Genomic DNA, 15,323 nt, shown 5'->3' on the forward strand with positions numbered 1-15,323 from the left:
TAAACCAACAAAATATGACGAAGAAAAAAAAATCAAATAAACATACGCCCTGAAACCAGAAACCAAGCGCGCGTCGATCGGGCCAGATTGCTGTCTAATCGAATATCCGAACTCCATGTTAGGCAATTGTGTGGTAACCGCTCGTACGCAGCCAAGCAGTCGTGGCCGAGCGGTTAAGGCGTCTGACTAGAAATCAGATTCCCTCTGTGAGCGTAGGTTCGAATCCTACCGACTGCGCATCTGAGATATTTTTTGGTTTTTATTCTTTTTCGCTCACATTTTTTTTTGCAGTTGCAGTTTTTTGTGTTAGTAGTGCATTAAATATTAAAGAAAATTGTGCAAATTAACCGGCAAAATGAAGGGCTGTTTGGATGAGACTTAGAATAGTAGTTTATGCAACAAGTTGCAAAAAGAGGATTTTTTTCAGCACGAGTCGTACATTTATCCAACGAGGTTCACCGAGTGGGATAAATACGAAGAGTGCTGAAAAAATCATGTTTTGCAACGAGTTCCATACAACATTTTTTGCAATTCCAAAAAACACACACTGAGTGAAATTTTATGTAAAATTTTCATGTATTTTGTCAATAAATCGTTTAAATCAAAAAAAAAATTGAAAAGTGTAACTTTTCGAAACAAGTGCTGAAAAGTTCAACTTTTCAGCACCCATTTGAGTACTGAAAAGTAGAACTTTTCAGCATTTATTTTTAAAAGTGTTGCTATTCGATTCTGTTATTTTTGGTACAGAAAAGTAGGCTATTTCGTCGTTCAAGAATGACAGGAAAAGTAAGTAGTTTCACGACGGAATTGCAAAAAACTTATTTTTTTTGTTTCTTTTATTCGTTGATTTTTAGAAACCAGAAATCAATTGGCTTTATCTTTTTTGAAATTTGCTCAATTTTTCGAAAAAAAAATATTTTCAGGGATTGACAATCATGGACTTAAATTTTGCATGGAAAATTAAACTTTAAGTGGCTATACAGTAGTTGTCCGGTAACTGGGCGTTGTTTGACTGGGCGCTCGATAACTGCCCAGGAGCCCAGTTAAAAAACAGACAAACGTCAATAAACCAAAACAAACCGAAATGACCAAGGGGTTGATGGATGCACAAATCATATTAAATAAATTTAAAAACATTTTTTAAACTTTTATTTATTTTTAAATAACAATTAAAGAAATATAACAAGTAAGCATTGTAAATAAATTTGATTAACTCTTATTTTTAGATTGCATCTGTAAAATATTATGCATCGGTGGTCCCCTCGTTATTTTTTGTTCAGCTCAGTTAACGAGCAGCATTCGGTGACTGCGCTACGTTTTCAACCCAGTTACCGAACAGGTACTGTATCTTGAAAACGGTGCACTTTATCAAAAAAATCTGCAACGTACAATTGCAAAATTATTACATTAAGCGGTATATGCACTTGTAGGCCAAGTGCGAATAATAAGCGCCGCTTATACTTACGTCAAACCCTACGTAATGTACCACCCCCGGCCGAGTTAAAATGCGTAACCGGAAAAGAAGGTGTGCATGCCTGGCACGAACACTCAAAGCGTGTTCTAGCGTGCTGCTCGTACTGACTCAGAGCAAGAGTGAGATGTAGGTGTAAGGGCAGTGCGTGTTCGTCGGGAACCTGGTGCATAAGATCGGTCAAGGCCCGTTCTTACACTGAAAATTGCGAATTGCGAATTAAGCGGTATATGCACTTCGGAAGGAACCGGTCAAGAAGAAAAAACAAATGAGCAGCAGCGGCAGCTAAAGCAAGCCAGAGAGGGTGAAGGAAAGCCCCAAGAAATCGCTCCCTCTCCTTTGCGCTGCTGTTCATAAAGCTGTTTCTTGAGCTCTTTCTTTCCGATCTGCATACGAGCCTTTACAAACTGAAATCAAAAGTAAAATTTCTAATCTTCCAAAAAATCTGATTGTTTTTCAATAACTCACTCGGCGACAAAATGTTTGTCCATATTTTTCTATGGTTCAAAAGTTGCGGATTTTTGTCCCCTAAAATGACTCCTTTAAGTGTCTATATGAGAGGTCCTATCCTAATAAAAATAAGTTATGAATAAATAAAATCAAACTACCTCCCTGGAGATGGAGCCACACGTTGCCGTCGTTTCAGGGCTATTTGCAAAGATGGTTTCCGATGTTGATATATATCACACATTTATTTTATATTTATATACTTGTGTTGATAGCAATCACAACTATTGTACTATGTAAAATTGCAAGATATTGATTTTTTTTATTTGCGTCTCAATATTCTTGTTTGTAAAATCTGCTTTGAACAGGTTTTAATCTTTTTGATACGTCGTTAGCTTAGGTAGAAATTCATAAAGCACAGCAACGCTTACACAAAACAGTAAGAGAGGCCTCTTCTAGGCATTGTGATTTTTTTTCGTTTTTTTTCAAAGTGGGTGTTAGGTTAGGATTTGGTATTTTGATAAATTAGTTTTGTTGCAAGGCACTCAGAATAGTTAGTATTTTTTGGTAACTTTAGGTTGTTTAATAGTTCCAGACTCCATCTGTGTGTAAGTGAGTTAAGTAATGCTTTCAGAATCTCTGATTTCAATTTATGTGGTATGCTAACCATTCGGAATAGTCAAAAAAATCCATAGAGTCTCGATCAATCAGTAATGAAATGATATCGGACAAAATTCGTTAATCTGTTGAACTAACGGTTTTCGGATTATGGTTGTATCGACCATTGTTGCGAATCGAGGATCTACTGGAGTTTTGACGATCAAATGGAGCCTAACATTTCAAAGGGACACATGGTTTTTGTGAACAGGGATGCATCTCTCTCACTCAAATGACAGTTTACAAAATGTATGATAGGTATACACTCTTGTTTGCAGAGCTTCTGTGCCCTAATGAAATGGAAGGCACGAAATCCGTAATAACAGTTCAATGGAGCGCGTCTGCATTTGTGGACAGACAGTCTATCCCTTTCGCTCAAGTGACAGTTCACGTCAAGTAAGAGGGGGATAGACTGCTTGTTTACAAATGCAGATTCGCCCTATTGAACTGTTACTACGGAAATAGTCGTCTTAACAACGAGTGTTCAACTTGTAAAGTATGAACTGTTCAGTTATGTTTATTGGGTTAAAAACAAGGTAAAGGAATGTTTGACATTTGGGAGTTTGAGATTCAAGTTTCTTTCAGAAAGTTTAGTTTAGGTTGTTGATAAATGTTTGTTTTCCGTAAATAATAGATTGGACTTTAATCAATGGTTAAACTGGTCGAAGTGTACTATTTCATTTGCACAACTGCTTCTAGTTGTAATGTACGATAAGACTACTGACAGACGCGACAGGACGGGGCCCAGAAAAAAAATGCATCAAGATTTATATTCCATAGACAAGTTAGTTTTCATCTTTCGGTTTCCAGTTTTTTTTAAATTTCCTTTAAATTTGAAATACATCATAGGTGTCCTTTGTATAAATCTCCGATTATTTACATTTTCTTATTTAATTAACTAATAATTCAATTTCTTCCGGGCCTTTTTACTTTGAATCATAATTTCAGATTTCCTTTATTCAGTGTTAAACTTAGATTAACGTAACTGCTTAAGTCATCCAAGTTCTTAATACTCACACCTACACTAATTTTCTTTCACCTTCCCCCTCCTGATCCTCTATATCTTCCGGTGGTGTTCATTTGGTATGCAATACTAGTTCGGCCACTACCCTATTTTCCACAAGAAACCGGACTTGGACTGACTTGAGGCCGCGTCCCCCACCTTGCTCCGTAAAACGAAACGAAAACGAATAAATAAAATCAAACTACCTACAGACTTTTTGTCTAGTACATACAGACACCACCTTTGAAGGTGGGTCTAGGAGATCAAATTAAAAAGCTCAGCAACGTAAACTTTGAAAAATATTTGCAACGGCCTTAGGTAAAAAATCAATATTTTTTCCGTGATACAATTTTTTCTGATAGTCCTCATCAATACCTACAACACTAAACCTAAAATTCCTTCAAAAGATACAGGTTTGCGAATATTTACGGACCATATTTGTACGGACAGCTGTCAAAATTGTATGGAGTCTTGTATGGGTGAACCAATGACACAAAATGGCTTTTCTGGTCAAAGGGAATGCCCCAAAATAGTTTGCGCCAATTAAAACAATTTAAATAAAATCTATTTCCAAAAAATGTAAATAAAATTATTTCATCCAGATGACCGTGATGAAATATTGGAATGATGCACTGAACTCGAAATTGATATGAATTTTATTTTTGTGGTTCGATTATCCGAAGTTCTTTTGTTCCTTTGGGTAATCGAGTCTGGGCTGTTTTTTAATTTTCTGATTTATTGAAAATTATTCCAAAATTTTAATATTAATTGAGTTATTAGTTTGCTTGCATTTGTTTTGAAAAACGTCTGCCTACATTTGGCTGCGTTAGTGAGTTTGGCTGTAAAACAAAAACTGTCACATACAAAAAAATGTTGGTTGCCGTAGTTCAATAGATCCTTAAGCTTTTCATTTGAAAGTATCAAAAATAAGGTTTATTAAAAAATAGTCGCTCCGGTAGGGATAGATAAATGTAACAAGCAAAGGAAATCTGGAGTTTTTTTTAAAGGTCCAATAAACCAAATTTTCAGTTTTTGCTTTTTGGGTGTTTTTTAATACCCCTGACTCAAGGTGCTTTCAAAAAAACTCCAGAAATGTTCTAGAAATCCCACACGCAAAAAATTAGGCATATTTGAATCAACAATGCTGTTGATTTGAGAATCAAGATTTTTGTTGAATCAAAGCTAAACGTCAAAGCATCTTTTTCAAAACAACAAAAGAATTTTGTTGAATTGAGAAAATCAGCGTTGATTATATTCAACAAAAAAATTGTTGATTCAAACCTCCTACAGGCTGATCGTACAAAATATTTTTCTGCGTGCATTAAAAATTCAGTCGAATTTTGTGACAACAATTGAATAATTATAACATTTTTTAAATTATTTTTTATCAACACGGGGGCGAATGGGGCTATAGTCTGAATTGAGACAGCATTTTTTTTAATTAAATGTGTCATTATTAAACTTTCTTATAATAATTACATTTCTTTTGCATGCTTAGTGGTATGGCTTAATTCTCTTCATCTTTGTTGTATTTTTCGTTTTATTATTAACTGATCACATTTGTTTATTTACTTTCTTCTTCCTTCTCGCTCACGTCCATAAGAAGGGTAGCGAACTGGTTTCCAGACTAATTTTGAGCTTCCTTGCTCAAACTGCCTGGCTTTGTAGGTAGCGCTTCGGTATTCTTTAGCTTCTTCAAATCTACCGATCCTGCGGGTGAGGACCGCCTCTTTTTCGTGCACTTTTCATGAGCTAATATCGAGGAGTACCTCTCTCGTTGTTGGTTCCCAAAGGAATGGCATTGGGACAGTTGTTTTTAGAACACTTAAAAGCTTTATTTTTGGAAAATGATGCACATTGTTCTATCCGAAACCAATAAAAAAAATATCCAAAAATTGTACAGTGACAAGGCTAAAACAGTTGTCCCAATTCGGCTCATGAGGAAAAGTCTTATGACACTTTGCTGTTCCATAAATTGTGGACAGTCTGATTCCGCTTCAAGCGATCTTTTTTTACAGCTTAAAAGGTTGTCGATTGTATATAAATAAGCTTTTTTGGAACTGGAATCTGTCAAGATCAATGCATTAATGTTTTTTTATCGTTGTATGCTAAAGTTTTCAATTTTGTTAAAATCAAGAAAAAATATTTAATATATTTTTTCTCTGCGTGTAAGAAGTTTCATTGCACTGAAAAAAAATAGTTTTATGGATGTGATATGTGTAATAAAATCATCATCTTAACATAATTTCAGAACCCATTTGCATCTAACATTCCGAGTCCCAAAGAGAAGAGACAACCTATGGTGGATAACCTATCAAACAAACATTTATTTACAAACAAACCAAACAAACAGATGTCAAAATACAGTCAACTACGTCAGATTTTGAGCTAGTGTGTTCACCACTGCTAAATGTATTCCCAAGTTTAGATATTTTTCTCGGTGTGATGGTGAGCGCATGCACTTGAAGTCTGTGTTGGAAGTGTGTAGGGGTGCCTAATAAATAACATCGATATCAGCTGTTTAAGAAAAATGGATCTATTCTGGAGTTTTTTTGAAAAGCTCCAATAAACCAAATTTCCAGTTTTGCCTTTTTGGGTGTTTTGTGAAACCGCCTTGAGTCAAGGGTATTAAAAAACACCCAAAAAGCAAAAATTTAAAATTTGGTTTATTGGACCTCTTCAAAAAAAAAAAAAAAAAAACTCCAGTTTTGAACTTTGGACTCATTGAAAATATTTTTATCAGGTGGTTAATAACTTTCCAATAGGTTTTTTTTTTTAATTTTTTACGTCTAACTTAATCAGCCATCAATCTTAATCATATCTGGAGTTTTTTTAAAGTTTCGACAAACCAAATTCCCAGTTTTTGAAACCGCCTTGAGTCAGGGGTATTAATAACACCTAAAAAGCAAAAACTGAAAATTTGATTTATCGGACCTTTTCAAAAAAAAACTCGAGATATGTGAAAATTGTCAAGTTAGGCCGTCTCAAATACCTTTCAAAGTTTATGCCACCCCTTCAATACTGGCTTAAAAAATCAGGGGCCGGAAAAATATTTTCTCAGAGAACTTCAAAATTTTAATGAAATTAGACATGTAAACAATGAAAACAATTTAAAATTCATTTCTCTACGTTGACTATCACTTTGGGTTGTAAAACAACTGTACAGATGTATAGAAAAAAACACTTATTTCATTGAAATGTTCAAACCATGAAGAGTTATTTCAATTTAAATTTTGTTATCATCATAACATTTATAACAAAACTAATTGACTCTATTTGAACATCTCTTCAACAGGTGTACGCGAACTATGCTGGTATGTTATGCAAAATAAGCATAACAAATCCACACAACACTACTACACCCCACTAAGAGTTGGCATTGCCTTTTGAGACGACACGTGGGACGTCGCGAGAGAGCGAGGGTATGTACGTACGTATACGGCACACAGTGTAGTGAGTGGCCGTACACCGCGGGGATTGCCTTACAGCAGTAGATGCGCGCCCCATCTTCTTCTCGTAAAATTGTACAACAACTCAGAGCTCATACGTAGTTTTTCTTGTTTTAGTTTGGTGTGCGTTTAATTTCTCTCTTGGCCGCGCGCGTATGTGGTGATAGAGACTTGCTGGCCAGGCCATTGCTGCTGCTGCTGCATGCACGAGTCCGATACTCGAAGAAGACGACGACGACGACGTGTATCTACGCTGTGAAGAACTGCTCTTCTTCTTTCAGTGTGTCTCGCTGAGACTGGGCCAGCAGTGAAAATAATTGTGTGGTGACTTCACTCCGTTCGAAATAGGTGCACATCGAGTCGAAAGTTTTTCTGTTCCTTCGTATCTGAACCCCCGCGGAAGTGCTCTGCAGCCGGTCCCGGAGCGATGGCCAAACTGAAGGACAGCGAGGTGATCCTCAGGTACCTGTACCTCGGCACCGATCAGCCGTTCTACATTCGCAAACCCCAACCGCTGAACATTGAGGAAGGCTGCAGGATTCTCGGCCCCATCAAGACTCTGGCTGAGGCGACTTCGACGACGACGACGACGCAGTCGAACGCTGTCAATGGAGCGGACGAAGATCCGCTGGTCCGGAAGTTGGCCGAAGCGGTAACGCTGACCGAGCCTCCGCTCGAGATGGTTGAGAGGGTAAGGGGCTAATCGTCCATCTTTTTCTTGAGGGGGGGACATCGGAGCTATGGCTCTCTTTTTCATTTGCGTGTCTTGTCTCCTAGACAGCGAAGCATTACGGGGGATGGGGGCAGCTGAAGTATTTGGTCGACTCTAGCAATGCAGATTTAGGAGGTGGGGTGGAAAAGTATAGGGTTGCACTTGTACTGCGATTATCTTCAAAAGTCTACTAGAAACGTAACATTAGCGAATTGTAACATGATTATTTACCAATATTACTAACATAAAATGAAATTGAATTGAATTCTATTGACAGCAAATTTGTCATGCTAAAAATTTAAACCTTCGAAGACATTATCATTTCTTATAGTTCAAAGCACGTACGCCGTAAGTCATAATTTGACCTAAAATATGTATTTCATTGCTTTCAGATGTTAAATCGATGCGTGTTTTAATTTTATGGCAGTAGTAAAAGCAAGTAATATTTTGTAGAAGAAAAGTATTGCCGACGACGTATTGCACTAAGGTTTGTCAGAAATGGCTAGACCAGTATAGGGGAAATATACCCTTTCTAATCAAACACCCATCTTCGTCATATCTGAAGTTTTTTTTGAAAAGGTCCAATAAAACAAATTTTCGGTTTTTGCTTTTTGGGTGTTTATTAATACCCCTGCCTCAAGGTGGTTTCTAAAACACCCAAAAAGAAAAATAAAAACTGAAAATTTTGTTTATTGGACCTTTTCAAAAAGAACTCCAGGTATGTAGAGTTTGATTCTCGATTAAAGCTCAAAAATGCTATTACGGCTATAAACTTACCAGGAACAGCACCGCCTCGAGTAAGCACGCAAATGTATGCCACTTACTGGCCAAAAAGATCAAATTTAATGCACTTTTGATCATATTCGATGCCAACATTTCAAAAAGCATCATGTACAAACCATGCGTTTTGAGAAAAACGCATTTGAATGTTGAGCATCCATTTTCAATTCCCATTATAATATAAAAGCAAAATAAGATGTTCTAATGATAACAAACGATGAAAAACGTTGCTTTTATTGATACTTGATCATCCAAATTCAATAAAACATTAGTTCCGTAATTTTATTTGAGAAAAACAAACATAACTTCTTTTGAAATCACCAACTTCTATATCTCCCTGCTGTCATTGAGGGGGACGCTTTGTTATGATTCGTTTTTCTTCGCCGAATGTACATGGCGGTTTGTTCATGTTGCTTTTTTTTCGTCACGAGGTTCATGTAGTCTTTTGTTTGACAGATTGACAGGGCTATATAAACAGGGACTGCTGATAGCAGAGATTTTGTTTATGTTACTTTATTTAAAATCATGATTAAACAGACTTTACTGAAGTAACTTTTGCTCATTTTTGGTGGAGAGGTAGCTTATTAGGAGTACTTTCAGAATATGCAATAACCCAGAAAGTGTCAAAATGTACATGATGCCTTTTGAAATGTTACCGTCGATATTTTCTATTTTGCGAGTCAATTTCTCATCATTTTGTTGGCACACACATATCGCCAAAATTAACTTTTCACTTTCGCTACGCCTCGCCTTATTTCACGGCGCTTTCGATACAAAACTGCCCCCAACATTCGGCAACATGTTCTTTTGCACATTAGTTGACCACTCACTTGAAATATAATCCGGAAACATGTAAATAATTGGGTACTAAAGTCCTATGTCAATTTTTATGTACAACGGTAAAAAACACGATTAAAAACTATTTCTGATCACTTTTTTTCATTTTAATGCAAACAAAAAATTTGACAAGACAACATTTTTTCGATGGATCAACTATGGTCCCCTTGGAACGAGCTGTCAAGTAGGAGCTTTTCTGTCAAGAAGGACCACGAGGTTAATTTTTCAAAATTGCTTTAAAAAAACCATTTTAAACTTTTTGTGGTCGTACAAAGGGTAATTTTACTCAGAAAAATAAGCTTTATCGCGGTAAACAATAATATCAGCAATCTAAGCTTCATTTTAGGACCCAATTAGCAAGCGCCATAAAAAAACAAACGTGCCATGTCTTTTGACGTTTCGATTTGGACGACCCATTCCAATCGAATGCTGAAGAAAACCAAGCGAGAAGCGAAGGCAAATAAAGAACAAAGGGTGGCTACCAACACCATCAGCAGCGTCTGTTGGTGTGATCCAGAGATGCCAGGAAATTTTCTCTATAAATGCTACTTCTCGTGAGTGTTCGCTTAAAATTTCATCAATTTTGGCAGCACTAAGCAGACCCAAAAGAGCGCTGTTGGAAACAAGAACTGAGCTGAAAATAGAAAAATGGGCGTGACCCAATGCATTCTCGATTGATTAGAATACATTTAGGAAATATATGTTTTAAATGCTTGTAAAAGGAATAGAACAACTTTTAGTAAAAATGAAAATAAACAGAAATGTTCACAAAAAGTTGATCTACTCGTTGGTGTTCTTCGTTTTAGTAAATTTCAAGAAACACTCCAGATTATCCAGCATCATTCAAACACGACCGCTTATTAGGCTTAAAATGGGTATATTTCCCCTACATCAATCGAAAGATCACAAGGAAAGCTTTCACATGAAGATAAAAGCGTATCATTATGTTCAATTATCGATTTGCTATGATTTTTTGAACATTGGCCGATCCGTAAACTGTTCCGGATATGATATACTAAACGTATGACATAAACTCCCTTTCCCCTTCCAGGTCATGAAAAGTGGCTCGCTGGTTCGTCCGGACGAGTGCCTCTTTGCGCTGGCTTTCCTAGCGCGGACGTTCAAAACGCCCGAGGAAAAGCACAAGGTGTACGAGACCATCCCGAAGCTGATCGAGCGTTCGGAGGATCTGTTCCAGTTTGTGCACTTCTACCAGAAGCTGGCGACCACCGGCAAGGGTGAGATTTAATTTGAGGGAAAAATTAGGAAATTATTGATCTTTTTATTTCTAGGATTTGGTCACGGCATGAAGACGGCGCTAACCAAGTGGTACGACAAACATTCCGCCGTGGAGTTGGCCAAGATGTTCGCGTCGGACCGTAGCTGCCACAAGTGGAGCCATAAGGATCTGGCGGTGATGCTGCACATGAACCTGAAGGACAGAGAAAAGATGGAAGTCATCAACGCTGCAGTGGGTGGGAAAAAGAAACGATCCAACGGTGAAAAATCGGACGTGGCCAGCAAAAAGAAGAAGTCGGATGGGGTGGAAAATGGTGCGGAAGCTTCGGAGGAGCCGAAAAAAGAGGATGAGAAAGCTAGTGAGGAGAAGGTCAGCGAAGCTGTGCAGGTTTTAAAGGACATTAAAACCTTCAAGGCGGTTCAGACGGCCACGCAAGCCTGCCAGATGATCAAGCAGCATCAGTACACGATCCAGCTGGTGCCGGCTCCGTTGCAGCGTGTGTCCGCCGTCTGGGAGAGTCTGTTCTCGCGCATGGCCTACAGAGACATTGTCCAGGCTGCGCTGGTACTGCAGGACTACAAGCTGCTGAAGGACGTCGACACGCCGTTTTCGACCGCGTACGGTAACGTGCTGAACCGCGTGACTTCGGTGTCGGAATCGAAGCTCCATCCCATCTTCATCTACCAGACGATGCGACTGTACGAGGAACGGCAACGCTACCTGAACGTGGTCAAGGAAGCCGTGCACACCGCCAACAATTTAGCGCTGAAAAACGTGACGGCCAATCCGACGGTGATGAAGCAGTTTTACAACGCGTTGAACAGCTCGATGCTGAACTATCAGCGCACCGGGTTGCGATTCTTCGTCACGCTGGATTTGAGATCGAAGCAGTCGAAAAGTAAGAACTTTTTGTTTGTTTTTTTGTTGTTTGGTAAATTTTTGCTCACTTTCCAAAACATTCCCTAACAGAGCCCGTCTTTGGGAACCGTCTGATGTCGTGCCAGGCGGCGTTCGTTCTGCTGACCCTGCCGATGTTGAAGCGCGAAACGCACGTCAACATTATGTCGTTCACGGAGCAGCCGACCAAGCTGAACAACGTCAATCTGACCCGCGAGATGGCCTACTTCCAGGGCTGCGATCACATCCAGGCGATCGCCAACCGGAAGACCAAGGTGGACATTTGCGAGCCGATTCGCCATGCGCAGCGCGCCAAGGCAAAGGTGGACGTGTTTTTGACGATCGTGGACTCGCTCATCCGCGTCAACCCGAAGCGGGACTCGCCGGTGCAGGTGCTGAACACGTACAACGCCGAAACGCGCAACAAAGCGGTGTAAGTGTTGGCGGAGAGTTTCTCGGGACCGAGCAGAATTGTTTTTTTTAACGCGTCTCCCGTCTTTTTTTTCCTTTTCAGGTACATTATTGTCAGCCTGAGTCGCCACCAGCAGGACCTGCGCCACGCGGATATGGCCGCAACCAGACGGGTGCTGGAAATCGTCGGTTGTACCGAGGAGACGCCGAAGGTGATCGATGCGTACGTACGGGGACACTTTACGTAAGCGATCGCGGAATTGTCGGCAGAAGGTATCTTAATCGTATTTTACTATGGATTTATTCAGCGGTAGTTGTAGATGCTTCGGGCAAGGATTTTCTCGTAAACTGCATAGCGTGTGAACCCAGTATAGTGCAGCTTAGTCTGGTCCCTCTTTGTTTGCAACGCCATGTGGATTTTTTTAGAATATTCGTACACTTTAAGCAAGCAGTGTATGTGGGTTTTAGGAAATTGAAATTTGGTTTGAAAATAAACCTCAAATTGAATGATACATCAACCCCAAATTTGACGATAAAGTTACGAAAAATTTAAAATGATTGCAAAATCAATAACACGGAAAGAGGAACCATCACCAAGGCATTCTTAAAAGATGTCAGAAGACGACGTTTTTACATCTAACCTCGGTCTCACCAGATGTGCAGTCGATCTTTTATGAACTCTTAAAAATGTGTGTTTTTCAATACAAAATTTTCATGCGTACTTCGAGATTCGAATAGTAGCACTTTGGTTGCGAGCAAAGGTTGTGAGCACTCGCTTTTTTGTTGAAAGTCGATGAGCGCAACGCAAAGTCACTCACACAGTCATTTGACTCTCGCCACCTCTCTCACTCGCGAAGAGCTCGTTCGTTTGAGTATTACAGAAATTTCTATTACTTTCCTCGTGACTGCTTTCAAATGACTGCTGTCAGCACCGCACCAGGAAGAAAGAGAGAAAAAGAAAAAAAGAGAAAGAGCATGCGCATTTGTGTCGTGCGGCTGCTTGAGTGTTGAGCTCGGTTTCGATCGTGACTAGCTTCGTGTGCGTTCACTGACAGTCTCTTCGTGATGACGACCATGACAGGCGCGTTCTGTCAGCATTCAACGATCGGAGCTCGATGGTGAAAGCTTACTGATTATGTCTCTTTCATTTTTTTTGGAAATCACGGTCTTTGACACTTTTTGAGCATTGGTTGAGAGTATGACTCTTTACCCTTAATGTAGCGGAGAGGTAAAAAGGAAAGTTGCTCTTCGCCGTTTGCATTATTTACTCGTGATCTTTCGCCGTGTTTCACCAGGGACAGCAAATTTTAATGTTTATGTACCGTCAGTGGGGGTGACTATGGGTCAAAAAACGATACACCTCTCTTAATTTCTTAATAACAAAAACAAATTAAACAACATCGAAAATCTTTCAACGTAGATTCGTAGACAACGTTCTTAGATAGTTTACTGACATTTTCCCAAAATATGGTGGATTTTGATGAACACTACCTTGAATGCCAATAGTTTGAAAATTGACCCAATCTCACCCCTTAGAGGGGGTGACATTAGGTCAAATGAAACTAAAATGATGCTCAAATACAACGATATGGTAAAAACAAGTCATCCAACAGTGTTTCTTGTTCGAGGGAATCGTATTGACATGCTACAATGTTTGAAGTGGAGATTTACAAACATTTGGGTAGTTTTCGAGCAATTCTAACAAAAGTATTAGAAAAATGATTTTTCGAGAGGTCATTTTTGGCAAAAACGTACCTCAACTTTAGACAGCTGCCAAAATAACAGGATTTGTTCTAGGAACGAGATTTTTTCAGCGAAGTCATCTTAAGATGTCCCCTACACAACCCTTTTAACAGAATTCAGTTTCAATGAGAAGAACCTGAGAAATAGTAAAATCCGTAAAAAATCACTTTGACCCAATCTCACCCCCCAGACCCAATGGGGGTGACATTGGGTCTGGGGGTATTTAAAAAAAAGAAAAACACTGATCCCTGAAATCGACATATTCGTATATCAGCAAAATCACACCAGAATAATCCCTATACTGATTTGGGAATGGATCTCCTCTTTTCCGTGTAAATTTGAATTTGATGGTGAAATTATTAGACAAAATTTCGCATATAACACTCGGGGACAATAAAAGCCATTATCATTTCAAAAAAATATTGCAAAAACATCTTCGATTGAATTTGCGAAAAGAAAATCAAACGCTACTGAGGGAGATTCATCCATCATTGATTTAAGAGTGCCACTCCAAAAACGAAAAAGGAAAAACCGAACATTTGAAAATGTGCAACCCAAGACATTTCATTGAAGTCGTGATTAAAAATCACTGCGAAAGCAATAGTGTGATATTAACCGTGCAACAACACAAACTTATCGAACGCAAAACGAAACGACAGCGTATTCGCGCAATACAAAAACGATCCAATCTTCTGAAAGTATGAACAGAATAAGGGGTGGGGGGGGGGGGGGGGGGGGGGGGGGGGGGGGGGGGGGGGGGGGGGGGGGGGGGGGGGGGGGGGGTGGGGGGGGGGGGGGGGGGGGGGGGGGGGGGGGGGGGGGGGGGGGGGGGGGGGGGGGGGGGGGGGGTGGGGGGGGGGGGGGGGGGGGGGGGGGGGGGGGGGGGGGGGGGGGGGGGGGGGGGGGGGGGGGGGGGGGGGGGGGTGGGGGGGGGGGGGGGGGGGGGGGGGGGGGGGGGGGGGGGGGGGGGTGGGGGGGGGGGGGGGGGGGGGGGGGGGGGGGGGGGGGGGGGGGGGGTGGGGGGGGGGGGGGGGGGGGGGGGGGGGGGGGGTGGGGGGGGGGGGGGGGGGGGGGGGGGGGGGGGGGGGGGGGGGGTGGGGGGTGGGGGTGGGGGGTGTGGGGTGGGTGTGTTTTTTGTTTTGTGGTTGTTTGGTTGTGGGTTTTTTTGTTTTTTTGTTAGTTGTTAATGCTTATTTTATTGTTATCTCTGAAATAATACGATGCTTTTGTTATGGGACCATCCATAAACCACGTGGACACTTTAGGGGGGGGGGGGGGTTTGGCGATTGTCCACGATCCATACAAAAAAGTTTTTTTTTGTATGGACAATTGTCCACGAGGGGGGGGGGGGGGGGTAACAGATTCCCAAAAAAGTGTCCACGTGGTTTATGGATGGTCCCTATACAATCGACCAAATTGGCTCCTTCAGTTGGTAGCGGCAATTTGGGTTTTTTTTTGTGTGCGATTTTCATCATTTTCAGTAACAAACAAATAGGCTTCGCATGTTTAGAGATATGTTTGTACTGATTTAAAAAAAAAACACAGAATAACATGCGCGACGACCCACATGCACAAGCCAGTAAGTTTAAATGTAAGCTATAATCCCTTAATAAGATAGCTGGTAGTGTGTGTTTTGCTTAACATTTTCAGAAATATCAACACAATAAATTACACAA

At 40.4% G+C, this 15,323-nt stretch overlaps 1 protein-coding gene and 1 non-coding gene across 2 annotated transcripts; both read left to right on the plus strand.

Annotated features, from left to right (window-relative positions):
- Nucleotides 1-155: 155 nt before the first annotated feature.
- Trnas-aga (transfer RNA serine (anticodon AGA)) lies at nt 156-237 on the plus strand. The gene has a single exon. It is a non-coding gene; the product is annotated as a tRNA-Ser (tRNA).
- Nucleotides 238-6,886: 6,649 nt separating this feature from the next.
- LOC120422249 (RNA-binding protein RO60-like) lies at nt 6,887-12,429 on the plus strand. The gene is made up of 6 exons (XM_039585642.2): nt 6,887-7,000; nt 7,145-7,718; nt 10,408-10,594; nt 10,649-11,494; nt 11,566-11,926; nt 12,008-12,429. The coding sequence occupies exons 2-6, from the start codon at nt 7,455-7,457 to the stop codon at nt 12,150-12,152; spliced, it is 1,803 nt and encodes a 600-aa protein (XP_039441576.1). The 5' UTR covers nt 6,887-7,000; nt 7,145-7,454; the 3' UTR covers nt 12,153-12,429.
- The last annotated feature ends 2,894 nt before the right edge of the window (nt 12,430-15,323 follow it).

This window comes from Culex pipiens, chromosome 3 (genome assembly GCF_016801865.2).
Source record: "Culex pipiens pallens isolate TS chromosome 3, TS_CPP_V2, whole genome shotgun sequence".
Lineage (NCBI taxonomy): Eukaryota > Metazoa > Arthropoda > Insecta > Diptera > Culicidae > Culex > Culex pipiens.